Raw genomic sequence first — 17,187 nt, 5'->3', positions numbered from 1 at the left:
AAGGTAGAGACAGAAATCCTCCATCTGCTAGTTCACTCCCCAAATGCCCACAACAGCTAGAACTGGGCTGAGCCGAAGCCAGGGGCTGGGAGCTCCATCCGGGTCTCGCCTGTGGGTAGCGGGGGGCCGGGAGCTCCATCCGGGTCTCGCCTGTGGGTAGCGGGGGTGCCGGGAGCTCCATCCGGGTCTCGCCTGTGGGTAGCGGGGGGCCGGGAGCTCCATCCGGGTCTCGCCTGTGGGTAGCGGGGGGGCCGGGAGCTCCATCCGGGTCTCGCCCGTGGGTAGCGGGGGGCCGGGAGCTCCATCCGGGTCTCGCCCGTGGGTAGCGGGGGGCCGGGAGCTCCATCCGGGTCTCGCCTGTGGGTAGCGGGGGGCCGGGAGCTCCATCCGGGTCTCGCCTGTGGGTAGCGGGGAGCTGGGAGCTCCATCTGGGTCTCGCCTGTGGGTAGCAGGGGCCCGGCCACCTGAGCCATCAGCTGCTGCCACCCACAATGGTGCATTATCAGGAAGCAGGACTCGGAAGTGGAGCTGGGACTTGAACCTGGGCACTTTGATACGAGATGTGGACATCCCAAAGTGGTATCTTTACTAGTGCATCAAATGCCCTATCCCTCCCCCACTGCATTGGCCGCAACTTCTGCATCTTTAACACGGGCCGAAGAGTATGGCCAGGGGCAGCTCAGAGAAGCTGGGAGTAAGGGTCCTGGTTCGAGTGGAGACCGTGTGACTGCAGGCGAGGGGCCTCTGTATTTCTGTGTGGCGGTGGCGGTGGGCGCATCCTGCCGGCGTCATTCAGGGCCAAGGTGACGTCCAAGACAGCCTTGTACTGACGAGAGCTCAGCAGACTGTCAGGTCCTTCCTCACCCAGTAGGGAGGGGTCCTCCTCCTTTGGGGCTGGCTGTGTGACCTTGAGCAGAGTGCTTTGCTTCCCTGGCCTCAGTCTTCCCATCTGTACAGTGGGAATAGGATGGGGGCTGAACCCTAGTCCCCGGGCTGCCCTGCCCATCGACCTCCCAGCCCCGCCCTGTGGGTTGCTTTGGATGCGAGGCCTCTGTGGCTGCCCCGTCTCTGTCCCCAGCCCCGCCTGGCTCTTCTGCCCCCTCCCTCGCTCTCTCTGCCACTCGTTGCCGCTCACCACCCCCATCTCTGCCTCTTCTCTCCCGTCGGGCTCTCGCTTTCTCCTCCCTCCTCTGTGTCTCTGGACCCCCGCTCCAGCCAGACCTGGTTCACATTCAGATGGCTGCAAAGGTACTTCCGCCCCTACCCCCTCCCCAGGTCCCAGGGCTCCTCCTGCCCCTGTCCCCGTCCTCCTCTCCTCCTCTCCTCCTCTCCTCCTCTCCTCCTCTTCCTCCTCCTCCTGGGGCAGTTAGTACAGAAGGGGCCTGGGCAGTGGGCTGCGCCACCTCGACCCCTCTGACGAGATCGCTGTGTGACTTTGGGCAAGTCGCTGCCCCCTCTGGCCTCAGTTTCCCGTGGCAGATGGGTAGGCTGCAGGAGGGGCCTGTAGTTTGCGGCTGAGGACCCTGTAGGCGTGAGCCATGGTTTGTGACAGGCAAGCACTGCTCTGCTCTGCAGGCTGGGGCCTGGGTTGCCCCTAAGGGTGCCCCTTGGCCTCCACCCAGGTCTCCCCAGCTCCTGGCGTCTGGCTTCTGAACCTCAGGGCTGGGGGAGACTCGGAGGGTGGAACCTGACGTTCCTCTTGGGCGGGAGTCTTCTCTCCCATTCCAGTGTTGCCTGCCCCCGAGGACCAGGAGCGCCCTTCTGAAAGGCCTGGCCTCTGCTCCGTGCACGGAGACCCTGGCTGCCTTCTGGCCTGGGAGGGGGGCTGCAGGCCAGCTCCATGGGGCAATGCGAGAGCTCCCCTGGTCCCAGCCTCGCTCACTGCAGGAAGCCAGCGGCCCTGGGCTGGCTGCTGACGGCTCCCTTGGCTCCGTGCTCTCCCCTGTGCAGGGAGGGAGACTGGTGGCTGGCCCACTCGCTCAGCACGGGACAGACCGGCTACATCCCCAGCAACTACGTGGCGCCCTCCGACTCCATCCAGGCCGAGGAGTGAGTATCTTCCTGGGCGTCTGCTCACCACTGCTCCTGGACTGCTGGGCGAGGTTGAGGGGTCCAGGGCTGGCGGAAACTGGACTGCTCACCGCTCGTCCCTCCCTCCCCAGGTGGTACTTCGGCAAGATTACCAGGCGGGAGTCGGAGCGGTTACTGCTCAATGCAGAAAACCCAAGAGGGACCTTCCTGGTGCGCGAGAGTGAGACCACGAAAGGTAGCAGCATTCCTGCTGGCCAGCAGAGGCTGAGTCTTTTGTGGGTTCTTGGGGCTGGGTGTTGCAGAATGAATAGGAGTTTGGGGGTAGAGAAGGAAGAGGATGAAACGGCAGGACAGAAGTCAGGCAGGCGCGTGTCTAAGTCAGCGGTGGGAGACGGGGTGCAGCAAGAGGAGAGACGAGACTTCCGTGGCCTCAGTTTCATCAGATGAGGACGGGCCCAGGTTGTCATGAGGTCCAAGTGTCACAGCACAGGTTTGTTCCCAGAATGGGTGCGGATGCAGGGGGCCCTCTCTTCCCCTTCCCCAGGGGCCTCTGGGGCTGCAGTGAGTGCTGGGAGCCGGCCTCGGCCTTCCCTGGCCAGTCCTGGCCCCGCCCCTCCTTGGGAGGGGAGGAGGGAGGCAGAGCATCCAGGCCAGGTGTGTGCGTTTGAGCCCTCAGGCGGCTTTGTACACGTGGGCACCCCTGTGCAGGTGTGTGCCTATGTGTGTGTGTGTGCACATGTGGAGGTTGGGACTGTGGGTTCGTCCTCACGCTTGGGGGCCTGGGGAGTGTGTGGCTGCTGGGTGTGGGTGTGCCAGCAGGTGTGTGCACCTGTGTGTGTGTGCATGTGCGTGTGCACACACCTGTGGCGGTCACTGCCAGCTGCAGCCTCGGGCCTCTGCTCCTGCCTGCCCTTGGCCCAGGCCACCTGCAGAAAGTCACAAGACACTCAGGAGGCGGTTCAAGGCCCGGCTCGGTCCTGACTCACCGAGCGACCGGGGGTAGCCGCATGCTGTGTTGGCACCGCGGGTGTTACCTGCCTGAGTGCGTCCCTGGGAGTTCGGTGGCCGGGAACTGCCTGCCAGGCCCCAGAGAAGGCCTCTGCCCCCAGGACCCAGTGCTGCCCCCAACACCGGCCAGGCATCTCCTGGGCAAGGGTAGCATGGGCTGCCAGCCAGGCTGGGCACCAGGAGGGCCACCGTCTGGCCACACACAGCACGTGGTCTCCTGCCTGGGCCTGACCTGTCTGCAGAAGGGGCCGGGCGTGGACTGTGTCCCCAAGGGCAAACCTGGGAGCGAGGGGCGCATAACCGCGGGGGCCGTTCCCAGACTCCCAGAAAACCTTCATGGAGTGCCCGCTGTGCCAGGCCCTCTGCTCTGTGGTCTCCTTGACTTCCCCACAGCCCCGAGGATGCCCCCATAGTGCAGAGAGGGAAACTGAGGCCCAGCAGCTTGTCAAGGTCTGGCTGTCTTCCCGGCGGTGGGCCATGGGCTGGCCTCCCCGGGCCCAGTGCCAGGCAGGCCCCAGCACAGTGCTTGGTGCTGGGGTCCTGGGGCGGGAGGGGTGCAGGTCCGGCGGGCATGGCGGTCACGGTGCTGCCTCCCCTCGGCCCGCCCCCTGCAGGTGCCTACTGCCTGTCAGTGTCGGACTTCGACAACGCCAAGGGCCTCAACGTGAAGCACTACAAGATCCGCAAGCTGGACAGCGGCGGCTTCTACATCACCTCCCGCACGCAGTTCAGCAGCCTGCAGCAGCTCGTGGCCTACTACTCCAGTGAGTGCACGGCCGCCGCCTCCGGGCAGCCCTCGAGGCTGCTGTCCTCTGTCCCTCCCTTTCGCCCTTCACTCTTCCCTGTCTCCCATGTCCTTCTGTGGCTGCCCTTGAGGAAGGGGCTGCCCTGGAGGGGAGGGGATGGAGGGGCTGGGTCTCTGCAGCCCCAGGACTGGTCTGAACTGGTTACTGGGAGAGGCGGAGGGGGGCTAGATGGATTCCAGCAAAGTGTGTGGGGGAGCAGAGCTCACGGATCTCCTGTGTGTGTTGGGGGTGGGGACTGCTGGGGGTGCCATGGTGTGGGCCCACATCTGGGGGGACTGAAGCTGCCTGGGGAACCACAGTATCGGGAGCTTGCACGTGGCTGTGGTCCTCCTCTGCCTCCCGACGCCCAGTGGGCTTGGCCACCCCTGTGGGGCTCATCTGAACCCTGCCCCATAGCTCTCAGCCCTCCAGAGCCCCTGCCCCAAGCCAGGCTGAGCCTGGCGCCTTCCTGCCTCCCTCTGCCCTTTCTGCAGCTCTCCCAGCCCGCAGCTGCTCCTCCCCCAGGGCCTTTGCACAGGCTGTGCCCTCGGCTTGGTGTGCTGTTCCCTAGTTCAGCCCTCACCCTCCTGCAGATCCAAGCCCAGCCACCACTCCTGGGAAGCCTTCCGGGACTCCATCAGATCTACTGCTAATGCATGCACAGCTTTTCCCTGTCACCCTCGTGGTCCTGGGGGGCAGGGGCCACCACGCTTCTTCCCTTTGGATCCCGGGCACCCCTTCAATGTCATGAATGAATGAGTGAATGAACGAATGACTCAGTGAGCAGGTGCACAGGCGTCGTGGGCCCGCGTGGGGTCGGGGGATAAACACACACAGTTGTCGACTCCTGGCTGCGAGGGCGTCCTGTGTCTCACGATGCACAGGGACACACACCCTGGGCCTGCCTGAGCCCCACCTCCCTCCCCATCTGCAGAGCACGCCGACGGCCTGTGCCACCGCCTCACCACCGTGTGCCCCACGTCCAAGCCGCAGACTCAGGGCCTGGCCAAGGACGCCTGGGAGATCCCCCGCGAGTCGCTGCGGCTGGAGGTCAAACTGGGCCAGGGCTGCTTCGGCGAGGTGTGGATGGGTAAGGCCCGCGCCGCCCTGCGGGGGAGCTGTGGCCCTCGGGGGCACTCTGGGGGCGCCCCTGAGAGCCGGGCTGACGTCTGGCCTGTGTGGCAGCTCAGCACCCTGGGCCTCCTTCCCTCAGCCATGCAGCCTGCTGTAAACATGGCAGTGGGGAAGCCCCCAGGTGCCATGCTCGGAGCTCCCGTGGGCACGTGGCCTCGGCTGATGGCAGTGGCACCTGTTTGCCACGGGAGGCTCAGGGCTGGGCACCAGGGTCCTCCAGGGTCTGCCATGTGTCTGGGCGGGGTGGCCTCACCCTGAGCCTCAGTCTTCCTGACTGTAGATGGGGCTGTAGAAGCTGGGCGACCCCAGCAGGGCTGTGGGAGGATCCCAGCCCAGCCTCACGACGCGTGAACTCTGAGTCACAGGAAGGGAGGCCCCACTCGCCGAGGAGTGCTGGGGAGCCTGACCCGGTACCATTTGCTGTTTAGCCCGGGAGCAATGGCAAAGCCATTCCTGTTGGTGAGCACCATGCAGCCCACACAGCCTAGCCCCCCGCCTCGGCTGGCACAGGAGCCCCAAGGCCGCTGGGCGAGACAGGCAGCGGGCACAGCATTAGCTCCCTGTTCAGATGGCCTGGGCGGCCGAGGCCAGCAGAGGGGGCTCCCGGGAAGGCGCCGCAGAGACAGCACCTGGAGGCCGGCGCTTGGCCTAGTCCGGTCTGGGAAGAGAGGTGTGGGCTTAGAGAGGCAGACCCGGGGGGAGGGGGGCTCCCAAAACAGGGGTGGGGGCCACAGCACTAGGCCTTCTGGTGCTTGTAGGTCTTGTTCTTGGCCCTCGTGTCCCACCGCCAGCTCTGGTAGGTGCGTGAGGCCACTAGACAGAGCCTCGGACGCCTGTGTCCCCAGGGCCCCAGAGGCCCTGTGACGCGGAGGAAGAGGCCCAGCCCTGCCGGGACAAGAACCGGATCAGACACAGTGCTGGAGACCACAGCTTCCCCCAGGGTCCCCGCGGTGAAAACCTCAGACAACCACAAGGCGATAACACGAGCCCGGCCCTATCCTTGACCGACCCTGCGGCTCCTTAGGATCCCTGTTGCCCAGATGAGGACAACGAGCCTCGGAGGGCCCCCCTCTGGCTCCCTGCTGGCGGGAGGCAGAGCTGGGAGTCGGCTGCAGCCAGGCTGGCTTTCAGGGGAAGGCAGGCTCGGCGGGGACCTCTTGCTCACATGGCCTCAGTGGCCTCCACCAGGACATGCCCCCTGTTGATGTCCTGCCCGGAAGGCATGGGCGCCCAGGAGAGGGAGCTGCTCTTAGGGACGTTCCTAATAACCAAGGCGCTGATAACAGCCAGTGTTTCTCGCACATGTAAGCAGAGACTCATTTAATCCCCAGAACAGCCCTGTACGGAGTGTGCTATCATTGTACCCGTTTTACAGATGGGGATGCCGAGGTTCTGGGCCCAAGCCTTTGCTGGGCTCGTCACAAAACTAGGGAGGCCACAGCTGACATCGACACCCAGGCGGACAGATCTAGGGTCCCTGTGCTGTAGGAATGGGGGCCCTCCACTGAGGCAGCCTGTGCCCCTCCCCCCACAGGGACCTGGAACGGCACCACCAGGGTGGCCATCAAAACCCTGAAGCCTGGCACCATGTCCCCGGAGGCCTTCCTGCAGGAGGCACAGGTCATGAAGAAGCTGCGGCACGAGAAGCTGGTGCAGCTGTACGCCGTGGTGTCCGAGGAGCCCATCTACATCGTCACGGAGTACATGAGCAAGGGTGCGTCCCACCCCGGAGGGGAGCGCAAGCCAGTGGCCTTCCCATGGGCGTGGCTTCCAGAGGGCGGAGGCACCCCCAGCCCTGCAGGCTGAGCCACGTGGGGGCCCCCATGCCTGGCTTGCTCCTGGCTCCACTTTGCAGTTAACCAGCTGTTTCTCAAAGCTCCCACTTTGGCGGAGGTTTGATCAGACATCCCTGAGGAAGTTAGAGGCAGGGGAGAGAGGAGGGTACAGAGAGAGGTCTTCCATCCGCTGATTCACTCCCGAAATGGCCACAACAGCCGGGGCTGGGCCAGGCCAAAGCAGGAGCCAGGAGCTTCTTCCGGGTCTCCCATGCGGGTGCAGGGGCCCAAGCACTTGGGCCATCTTCTATTGCCCTCCGAGGCCATTAACAGAGAGCTGGATTGGAAGAGAAGCAGCCGGGATTCGAACGAGAGCCCAGGTGGGATGCCGGTGCCACAGGCGGAGACTTAGTCCACTACGCCACGGCGCCGGCCCCCAGTTCAGTGGGTTTTAACCAAGGGGTCCTCCGTGTAGCCTCTGCTGCAGTCAGGGTATGCCGCCAGCCGCAAACCCAGCAGCCACTGACCTGCTGTCTGTCTGTCACGGACACTGATTCTGTTTGCGTCAACTTTGCACGGGAGATTCTTCCTGGTCAGTGGAGCCTGCGCTCCTTCCTTTTCCACGGCCGGCCTGGAGCGTCCCCTTTGCACAGCCGTGCGCTGCTGCTTCCCAAGCTGCCCGTCTTTGGGCCTGCCGTGCCAGCAAGGGGCCTAGGGGTCCCTGTGTGCCGCCTGTGGGTGCAGAGGGCAGGGGCTGGAACAGGTCTCTCTCCACCAGGGAGCTTGCTGGACTTCCTCAAGGGAGAGACGGGCAAGTACCTCCGGCTGCCGCAGCTGGTGGACATGGCTGCGCAGGTGAGTTGGCCCCTGGCCCCTATACCCTTGGCCCTTAAACACCCAGCTGGTTCCAGCCTCTTGAGTGCCCCCTCTGGGAAGCCCACCTCAATTGCCCCCACATTCGGTGATCTTGCCATACCACTGGCATAGGAAGACCCTACTTGGAAGCTCCAGTTTTCTTCTTTGTTAAGGTCATTCAGTCACTCAGCAAACATTAGTCAACAACCATTGTTTCATATAATCCTTACAAAACTCGGGAGAGGAAGAGGTTGGCTGTTCCCATTCAATGGATGAGAAGTCTGAGCTGAGGGGACCCGGCAGCCACCAGGGGGACCCTGGTGAGGGGACCCACTCAACCACCAGAACTTGGCAGTCATCTGTGTCGGGGTCAGCGGGGGCCTCTTTCCCAGCTCCCTGGCCTGTGTCTTGTCTTGCGCCTCCCCTTTGCCCTTTGCCCTTGCACCTGCTGCTGAATGGGGCTCCTGCCTTTTGTGCCAGGGGCGTTTACTGTAAATTGACTTCCCTTGCCTGAAGCAGTAGGCAGGGCGGGGAGCAGGGCTGGCTGTCCCCCCCGGGGGCGGCCCCCACCCTGGACACGTGCCCGTGACCTTCTGCCTGCCCTCAGATTGCCTCAGGCATGGCGTACGTGGAGCGGATGAACTACGTGCACCGGGACCTCCGAGCCGCCAACATCCTGGTGGGGGAGAACCTGGTGTGCAAGGTGGCTGACTTCGGGCTGGCCCGGCTCATCGAAGACAACGAGTACACGGCCCGGCAAGGTGGGCAGGGTCCGGCCAGGTCCTTCCCTGCTCTGGGGGCCCCGCGGGGCGGTCGGGGCACCCCGAGGGGGCCTCCCTGAGCTTCCTCCCCGCCCTGCAGGTGCCAAGTTCCCCATCAAGTGGACAGCTCCGGAGGCTGCACTCTATGGCCGGTTCACCATCAAGTCAGACGTGTGGTCCTTTGGCATCCTGCTAACGGAGCTCACCACAAAGGGACGGGTGCCCTACCCCGGTGAGAAGCCCCTGGACCCCTCTGCCCTGGTGGCCTTGGGCAAGCCACATCCTTTCCTGGGCTTCAGTTTCCCCACCTGGAGGCCAAAGGGGTTGAGATCTCTACTTAGACTCCATGGTCAGGACTGTCAGCCTCAGGGCAGGACTTGGCCATGGTCCCGCCCATGTCCCAGGCAGGAAGCCCTCTTGCCCCCACCTCCGCCCCTCCCCGCTTCCCGCTCCCCTCCCCGGAGCCCGGCCCCTCATGCCCGCCCTGCCCACAGGGATGGTGAACCGCGAGGTGCTGGACCAGGTGGAGCGGGGCTACCGGATGCCCTGCCCGCCCGAGTGCCCCGAGTCCCTGCATGACCTCATGTGCCAATGCTGGCGGAAGGAGCCGGAGGAGCGGCCCACCTTCGAGTACCTGCAGGCCTTCCTGGAGGACTACTTCACGTCCACCGAGCCCCAGTACCAGCCTGGAGAGAACCTATAGGAGCGGGCAGGACCGGACTGGCTGCTCAGCTTGGCTCCTGGGCTGCGCCTGCCCGCCCTTGAGCCTCTCTGTGGGGCTGGCTCGCCCGGGACGAGGCCCCTCGCTCGCTCTTTGCTGGCCTGAGGCAGCCCACGGGGCCGGGCAGCGCTGCCTGGCACCTGCCCAGGCCGCCGGCCTCCCGCCTGCACTCACCCCTTGACTCTTCCGGCCTCTGCGGGAGGAGCCGAGCAGCAGGGCTGGGGTCTAAGGTGCCCCTTTTGGCCGCAGCCTCCTCCTTGCGTCTGGCTTCTTGTCCACGGCCCATGCAGCCCCAGGTCTGTCTCCAGAGCTGGCCAAAGAACCTTTCCAAAGAGGAGCGAGGGCCCTGGCTGAGCCCACCTGCCACCCTGCCCGTCGCCATCCGTTTCTGGTTCAGCTGTGGGTGGAGGCTGCCATGTCTGTGCCCGCCAGCTCTCCCAGGCTGGGCAGCCCGAGCCCTCCCCTCTGAGACCCACCCTTCTGAGACCCCAGGGACCCGTGGAGAGCAGCAGTTCCTTGCCCACCCCCGTGTTGCCCACGGGGAAACCACATCCCCAGCGGGGCTGGGACTTGCCCAAGGCCGCAGCAGTTTGTGCTGAGGTGGGATCGGCGCCCGGTGCTCCTCTGTCTTCCTCAGGAACCGACAGGCATCATGACCACAGCAGGGCAGCCCAGGGGCCGAGGGTGCGGCCCGAAGCCGCTGGAGACGGGAGTCGGGGCGGGGCGGGGGGAACATGGACGGCGCAGGTGTGGCGAGGCAGCTTCCGTCTGAGTGAGGCTGGTTTTGACCTTTGGAACCTGCGGCTGTGGACGGGAGTGAGCTCCCAGGCTCTGCAGGCAATCGACACCAGAGCCAAGAGGCTGGCAGCCTCCGGCCTCGAGGGACTCCCAGGCCCCCTTCCCTTACTTGTCCTGTGGCATTTCAGGGTCTGGCCTCTGTTCCTTACCCCAGGTTGGCACCCTGCTGGGTGGCCCTGGGTGCCTCCCGCCTGGGCTGTGTGACGGCTTCCTCTCTGGGCTGCAGTCTGCCCCACAGGTTACTGTGGCCTTGTGACGGGGCAGCCACGGTGAGCCCAGCCCTGGGACAGCAGGAGACCACGCTTTGGCCCCGGCGCTGCCGTCCGGCCTTAGGGTGCGTGGTGGCTTCCCCAGGGCCCATGTGTAAAAGAGGCGGCAGGCAGTTTGTGGCATCTTGCCGAGGGCCCCTCTGTGTGTGTGTATGTGTGCCCATGTGCCCGCGTGTGTGTGTATGTGTGTGTCTCCGTGTGTGTCGTATTTAACATGTAAAAACGCCCCTGCTCCGTCCCCCAGACCCGTCCTGCACCTCACCTGCGGCCCCGTCATAGCAATAACATTCCGCTGCGGGTCACCTCCAGCCAGCTCGGCCCCGCAGCGCAGGAGGCGGCCGCGCGGTGCCTGCCCACGAAGTCTCCATTTTCCCTCTCGTTTTTACCGTCCGTCCCAGTTAGATCTGGGCTTGCTCGCCCGCCCGGTCTCACACACCCACCCACCCCGCCCACCCACTCAAGGCCCTGTGTATAAGGTGTCCTAATACTGTCCTTTTTTTTTTTTTTAAACCAGTGTTTTGTAGATTTCAGAAGACTATGCAGGGGCCTGGGGAACCACCCCTGGCTCTGGGCAGGGCCTGGGGGGTCCTGCATCCCACGGCCCAGGCTTGGGGGGCAACCCAGAATTGGTTGTAAATACTTTGCATATTGTCTGATTGATTAAACACAAACAGACCTCAGAGTTTGTCCCAAGCTTTCTTGAACATCTGCTGTGGCGGGAGGAGGCGACACACTGCAGTCCTGGGTCCCTGGTGGCAGCTGGGCTTCTGGCCGGGGCGCAACCCCAGCAGATTGGAGATACCCCAGTGGAATGCCGTCAGCGTGCACCTCCGGGTGGGACCCAGGACTCCCAAAGTGTGAGTTCAGGATTCAGGTGCCTGGGGATGCTGGTGACACGGCGCGGACTGCGCAGGAGTGGGGCTGGAGCCCATCCAGCGCGCGTGTGTAGTGGCCCCCGTGGTTAGCGGCGAGCAGCCGGAGATCCCAAGATAGGGTTGTGTGTGAGCTGTTTGTGGGTTTCTTCGGCATGCTGGGCAGGGTGAGAAGTGGAGGAGCAGGCCAAGGCAGGCCCGAGCATTCAAGAAAAACCCAAAGACCCTCCCCACCCCTCTCCCAGGGAGGAAGCAGAGCCTGGGCTGTAGATCTGCAGCCGTCCACGCGCAGGTACCCATTTCCTGGTGCAGCACACGTGCGCTGCGCACCCACTCTGGCCGCCAGAGCACAGCTTCATTAAACAGGTACTTCAAAAGCTGCTGCAGGCCACGTGCCCCGGCGTCCAGTCAGGGCCATGCCCTGAGCCCCCAGCAGCGTGGACACGCAGGAGCAGCGTCGGCAGGCGCGCGTGTTTGTGCGTGCGCTCAAAACTGCAGCCTGCGTGTGTGTGCCTGCGTTCGTGCGAGCGTCCCGCACGTGCGGACCTGGGTCTCAGCGGGGACAGGGCTCTCTGCTGCGGCTGTGGGTGCTGCCTGCACACCAACCCACGCACACGGGGGTGGCGAGTGTGCCCGCGCAGGCCTGCGCGAGCTCGGGCGCGCCACCCGGGCGGGGGCGAGCCCACGTGCCCGTGAGTGTGACTGGCTAGGACAAAGCGCTCCGCCGCGCGACCGCCTCAGCCATCGACAGTGCGCCTGCGCGGCGCGGGCTTCGCTCCGCGTTCCGGCTGTGGCTCACCTGACGCTTTGTCCTCTCCGTCGTGTGTCGGTGCCCCTACAATTTCTGTCTCCCGCCCTAAGCCCTGCCTGTGAATCTCCGCTTCTGCGGGTCTCACTGGGCGCCTGCCCCCTCTCCACTGCGCCAGGCCCGCGCCTCGCCTCACCTCCCTGCAGCCTGGCGGACCCCTGGGGCTGTGGGGCGCGGCACTGGCCCTCGTGGTCAAGGGACTGGCCCGCCCGCGCCCACGTGGTGCTGTCTGGCCGGGGAAGGCGGGCGGGACAACTGTCTTTCCCCCTCCTTGGGTCTCTGGCTCCTTGGCCCGTTTCCACTTGCCCACCCTGGGCCTGTGGCCGCTTTGCTCTTGCGCGCAGCTTCGTGTGCGGGAGACTGGCACGGAGGGCAGAGGACAGAGCGCCTGGGACCCCCGCCTGCAACCTGCCCTTTCTGGTTTCACTGGTTTTCCGTTTATTCTGCACAAATAAAGAACACAAATAAGAAAACAAACAAGAACCATAACAGGTGCCCCCGCACCCCCCCCCCCCCCCGTCTGCCTGACTGCACCTGCACCCCTGCACCTCATTGGTTGGCTGTCGCCGTGCGCTGTGCCTCTGTGCATTCCTTCACAGGTTCCCTGCCAGGCCCACGCGTGTGCCATCCGACGCCTGCATCTGAGGCGAGAGCCCCCACTCCCCTGCCTCCCCTTCCCCACGGTCTCACTGACCTCTCACCCCCTCTCCAGCTGTGCACTTCCCGTGTGTGCTGTGTGTGCCCTCTGCCCACACATACGTCCCAGAGCCTCCCACACTGTGGCTGTCTCACTGCCCAGGGACCGGTTGAAAGTCCGTTCTTCCTGCCCCTTCCTTGTAAAATTCTGCAGCCCCCTTGCCTCATTTTCTCTAATCTCTGTGTCTTTGCCTATTTTCTTCTCCAAGGCTCCAAAGAGCTGTGGTTTGCCAAGAGAAACGAGATGGAGAGGACCGTTGAAACAGTCAGAGATAGGCCAGGCGTGGAGGCAGGGCAGGGAGGTCAGGAGCCGAGCTCTGTCTGTCCGTGTGCTGGCCAGGTCCATCCCAGTTCTTGCTCTCCCCTCTCTGGGGCTCTTCCTCCTGCCAGTCCTTGGAAGGTGTCTCACGGGTCCTGGGGCTGTGTCCATCTGTCCATCTTCCTGCACGTGCCTCTCTTCCGCTGTGGTCTGTTTGTCGGGTTGTCCCACCCCCAGGGTGGAGTGTGTGTGTCTGTGACCCCGTGCACATGTGGCTGGATTCCTGCACACTGGCAAGTGAGTCTCTGCCTCCCTCCTCATCTCTCTTTCTCCCTCCCTGTCTCCTGTTCTTTTTTAAAAAACTCTTTTAGTTTTCTTTTTTATTTGAAAGGCAGAGTGACAGAGAAAGACAGATGGAGAAAGACCCTGCCCCTTCCTCCTCTTCTGCCGCCCTAGGGTGCGTGTGTGTGTGCGCACGAGCGTGTGTGTGTGCACGTGTGCGTGTGTGTGCGCGTGTGCGTGAAAGAGATGCTGGGTGCTGTGTGTGCAGCCTGGGGTCCCTGCTGCGGGCTGTGCTGCCGGTCCCTCCCACGGGACATCTCCATTCATTCATTCATTCATTCTCTCTTCCTTTCGTAAGACCTGAGTGGATCATTCTGTTGTGGCCGCCCAGGCCGGCTTGGGCGGCTCTCTGTGTTTCTCTGTTTCCCGGTCTGTCTTTGTCTCTGTTTCTGCATCTGTGTTTCTCATTCTCTTGTTCATTCCCTCTCCATCGGTGTCTCCCAGTTGTAGCCTAACTGTGTGTTCCTCTGCCCGGGAGTTTAGCAGGCTGCACAGTCGTGTGTATGTGCATGTGTGTGTGCGTGTGTGCATCCCATGTGGTTCTCGCTCTTCCAGCAGGCTTTGCCAAGACCCCACCTCCCATTGATCCTCTCACTCCCGCCCTGCTCCGTGCTTGTGGGGTCCTGGGGGGCGTGTGCTTGGCCCTGCCCTCCCACTCAGGGCGTGCTGAATGCAGGGGGTGGGCAGCGCCTGCCGCAGACTCCAACTTTCAGGGTCATTGCCGTTGGCTGCAGGGACTGTTTGCTTTCCCTCCCACGCCTCATCCTAAAACACTCACCATGGAGCAGCTGCTCCTGCCAGGCCTGCTCCCGCCCGGCGTGTGTGTGTGTGTGGCGGGGAGACAGAGGCCAGGCAGAGTAGCCCGCCGCGGGCCCCTGCTTTTGTGCTCATTCTGAGTCCCTTGCGTTTGTCCTTCCATTCAGTCAGCTCCCTGTGTTCATGCATGTGCGTGCCAGTGTGTGTGCGTGCTTGTCCTCTTTTCTGTCTGTAGCACTGCTGAGCCTGCCCTGGCCCTGAGTGTGCAGCACTGAGTGTGACCGCTGTCTGTGGGTGCCCCCTGTGTCGCCCTGTCTCCATGCACTGCTGAGCCTGCCCTGGCGCTGAGTGTGCAACGCTGAGTGTGACCGCTGTCTGTGGGTGCCCCCTGTGTCGCCCTGTCTCCATGCACTGCTGAACCTGCCCTGGCCCTGAGTGTGCAATGCTGAGTGTGACCGCTGTCTGTGGGTGCCCCCTGTGTCGCCCTGTCTCCATGCACTGCTGAACCTGCCCTGGCCCTGAGTGTGCAGCGCTGAGTGTGACCGCTGTCTGTGGGTGCCCCCTGTGTTGCCCTGTCTCCAGGTACTGCTGAACCTGCCCTGGCGCTGAGTGTGCAGCGCTGAGTGTGACCGCTGTCTGTGGGTGCCCCCTGTGTCGCCCTGTCTCCATGCACTGCTGAGCCTGCCCTGGCCCTGAGTGTGCAGCGCTGAGTGTGACTGCTGTCTGTGGGTACCCCCTGTGTCGCCCTGTCTCCATGCACTGCTGAACCTGCCCTGGCCCTGAGTGTGCAGCGCTGAGTGTGACCGATGTCTGTGGGTGCCCCCCCCACTGCTCCCAGGCCTTGGCTTCCCTCTGGGGTCGTAGCCTTCATATTTTCTTTTGGTCAACACCTGTGGAAAGTTCCTAGAAGGGTGTGTGCACCACACGAGTGTGTGTGTGTGTGTGTGCGTGTGTGAGAGAGATCTCTTCTTTTCCACCGCTGTCTCTGTCCCCGCCTCCCTCAGAGTGTCTCCCTGTCTCTTCCCACGTTTGTCTCTGAGGCTCTCTGTAGGGTCTGCTCACGCCAAGGGTGAGCACACAGCCTGTCTGTCCTCCCATCCATCTGCTCCGAGAGTTATCACTGGGTCCTCTTCCTGGAGTCCCACTGCCCCTGACTCCCGCTGGGCCCACCCAGCTCCGACTCCATCTCCAGGTGGCCGCCCCTCCAGCAGATCCCCTGCGCTCCCTGAGTGACCCCAGGAGCTGTCCTCTCCTGGCCCGGTCGCTTTGACATCCCTTTCCCGCAGACTTCCCCAGGGTCCGCTGTCCCCGAGCCCCATGGTCTTTCTTCTCCTCTTTTACGCATTTCTTTCAGTTTGAAAAACTGGAGTACGATCCGCATAGCACACGCACAGCCTGAAGCGGGAAGCCGCCTGAGCCCCATGTGCCCGCATCTGCGGCTCCGCAGCCGGAGCAGGGGCTGCCCGGCCCCCCAGCACTGCCGTGTGCTCATTGTTTGATGTCCAGCTGGTGTGGGTGGCCCTCGTCTGTCTGTCTGTCTGTCCTGGACCCTGCTCAGCTGTGCTTGGCTTCTGTGAGCTCCTGCTCTTTGTCCCCTCCATCGACAATGAATGAATTCCTCCTAAGCCGGCTCCGCCCCCCTCCCTCTCCTCCCCTCTCCCGCTCCCTCTCCAAGCCCTTATTGAATTCCGCTTCTATTCCCTGCATCACTGCAGGTGTGTGTGTGTGTGTGTCCAGCTCGCCCACTGCCTCCCCTCCCTCCCTGCTCCCCCACCTCTGCCTCCCTCTCCCACTCCTAGGGACTCTGGATGTTTGCAGGTAACCCCCCCCACCCCCCGTTTGTGAAGGTGGGCGGGGCCTGGCTGCCCCAGCCCCCTCTGGCCTTGCCCACTACTCCTGCCCTCCATCTCCCCACCCCCTTTGCAGGGTCTCTGCCTCCCAGAAAGGTGGTCTGGGCCTGAAGCCATCACAGCAAGGACTCCCCATTCCCGCCAGTGCCTCCCCTGGTCCCAGGCTGTCCTCACGGCCCCACCTTCTTCTCACCCCGGGTCCAGCTGCTGGGCCCTGGAATGCCTGTCGCCACGACCTCACCCGCCATCCCCCAGACCAGCCTCGCTCCAGTGTCCCCAGCTCCGGGCATCTGCCTCTGTGTGCAGTCCCTGGGCTCCCCGAGGCGCCTTCTGCCCTGTCCTCATCTCCCGTCCCACCCCCACTCTGCACCCCCCCTTCAGAGGGACCCCCTGTGGTTTCCCTGTCCTGAGTTCCAGGTGTCCCTGCACACCTGTCTGGGACATGGCACAGGCACTGACCAGGGGCCTCTCCCCTGCTCCCAACCCTGCATGAGCTGCCTCAGGGCCCCACTGCCAGCTCAGAACCACCCCTCCCCGCACTTGGTCTTCCACAGCTGGCGCTGGGTCAGCACCCAGGGCCCCAGGCCCCGAGGACTGTGGCTGGCAGTCTGTGTGGCGCCCTGCGCAGGGCCTGGCTGCGGGGGCCCATGTGGCTCAGGGTCCGCTGCTCCCTGCACCTGTCTTGCTGCCCAGCTGTCTGACCCTCTGTGCTTCTGCCTTGGTGCGTGTCTGTCTGTTGGTCCTGTCCGTGTGCTGTGATCCCTAGGGGTGTGTGTCTATCTTGGAGGGGCTGGCCTGGGGGTGTTGCCCTGGGCACGGGGCTTTGTCCGGATGATTCTGGGTCTGTCCTGCTCTCTGCGAGTACTCTGGGGGCGACCCAGGGCCCCCTCCCCCGGCCACCATCATCTTCCTGTAGTCCCTCCCCTGCTGTCCTGGGGATCTGTGCCTGCCCGCCTCGCTGGTCGCCAGCAGGCAGCCTGTGTCACACCGCGGGCCCAGCTCTGGCTGACACCCGCTGTCCGTGCTTGGGCCTTGGTGCGTGCGTCATCCCGGAGCCCCCGGCGGTGTGGGGGTCTCGCCTCGCCGCTCCCGCTCTCCTCAGCCCCCTCCTCTCTCCCTCTGAGCCTCTCTGGAGCTTTCTTTGGCTGTGTCTATGTGTACGCCGCTCCGGCTCCGGCCCCTCCTCTTGCCTTTCTGTTTCGGCTGACTTTGTTGGGGGAGCTCTCGGGGCAGGGCTGGCCGGGGCCCCACCTTCTCTCCCCTACCTTCCTCCCACTGGTGTCCCGTGGGGGAGCCAAATCCCAAGCACTCACTCCCGGAGACCGCGAGGAGCTGCCTCCAGCTCTCCCTCCTACTCAGCCTTGCCTCAGTGCTCTCCACTTTGCACATGCCGTTCCCTCCGCCTGCAGAGGTCCGGAGGGCTCTGCTCCCGCGCCCCTCCTGGAGAGGCCGTGCCTGAGCCCTTGT

The 17,187-nt window shown here is 64.0% G+C and overlaps 1 protein-coding gene across 5 annotated transcripts in view; it reads left to right on the top strand.

Moving 5' to 3' along the window:
- Positions 1-10,817, top strand: part of SRC (SRC proto-oncogene, non-receptor tyrosine kinase) — a 45,447-nt gene extending 34,630 nt beyond the window's left edge. For 3 of the 5 annotated variants that reach the window (XM_070051854.1, XM_070051855.1, XM_070051856.1), the window contains 10 exons: positions 1,216-1,248; positions 1,951-2,049; positions 2,163-2,266; positions 3,654-3,803; positions 4,759-4,914; positions 6,493-6,672; positions 7,512-7,588; positions 8,196-8,349; positions 8,450-8,581; positions 8,844-10,817. In XM_070051854.1, coding sequence (XP_069907955.1) covers positions 1,216-1,248; positions 1,951-2,049; positions 2,163-2,266; positions 3,654-3,803; positions 4,759-4,914; positions 6,493-6,672; positions 7,512-7,588; positions 8,196-8,349; positions 8,450-8,581; positions 8,844-9,052 — 1,294 coding nt within the window. In that variant the 3' untranslated portion in view covers positions 9,053-10,817. The remainder of the gene's footprint in view (positions 1-1,215; positions 1,249-1,950; positions 2,050-2,162; positions 2,267-3,653; positions 3,804-4,758; positions 4,915-6,492; positions 6,673-7,511; positions 7,589-8,195; positions 8,350-8,449; positions 8,582-8,843) is intronic. The other 2 variants (XM_051845064.2, XM_051845067.2) reach the window with 1 other exon arrangement.
- Positions 10,818-17,187: the final 6,370 nt, after the last annotated feature.

The sequence above is a fragment of the Oryctolagus cuniculus genome, chromosome 11 (genome assembly GCF_964237555.1).
Source record: "Oryctolagus cuniculus chromosome 11, mOryCun1.1, whole genome shotgun sequence".
NCBI lineage: Eukaryota > Metazoa > Chordata > Mammalia > Lagomorpha > Leporidae > Oryctolagus > Oryctolagus cuniculus.
The sequence above is the reverse complement of the archived record's forward strand: the minus strand, read 5'-3'. Positions and strand labels throughout refer to the sequence as shown.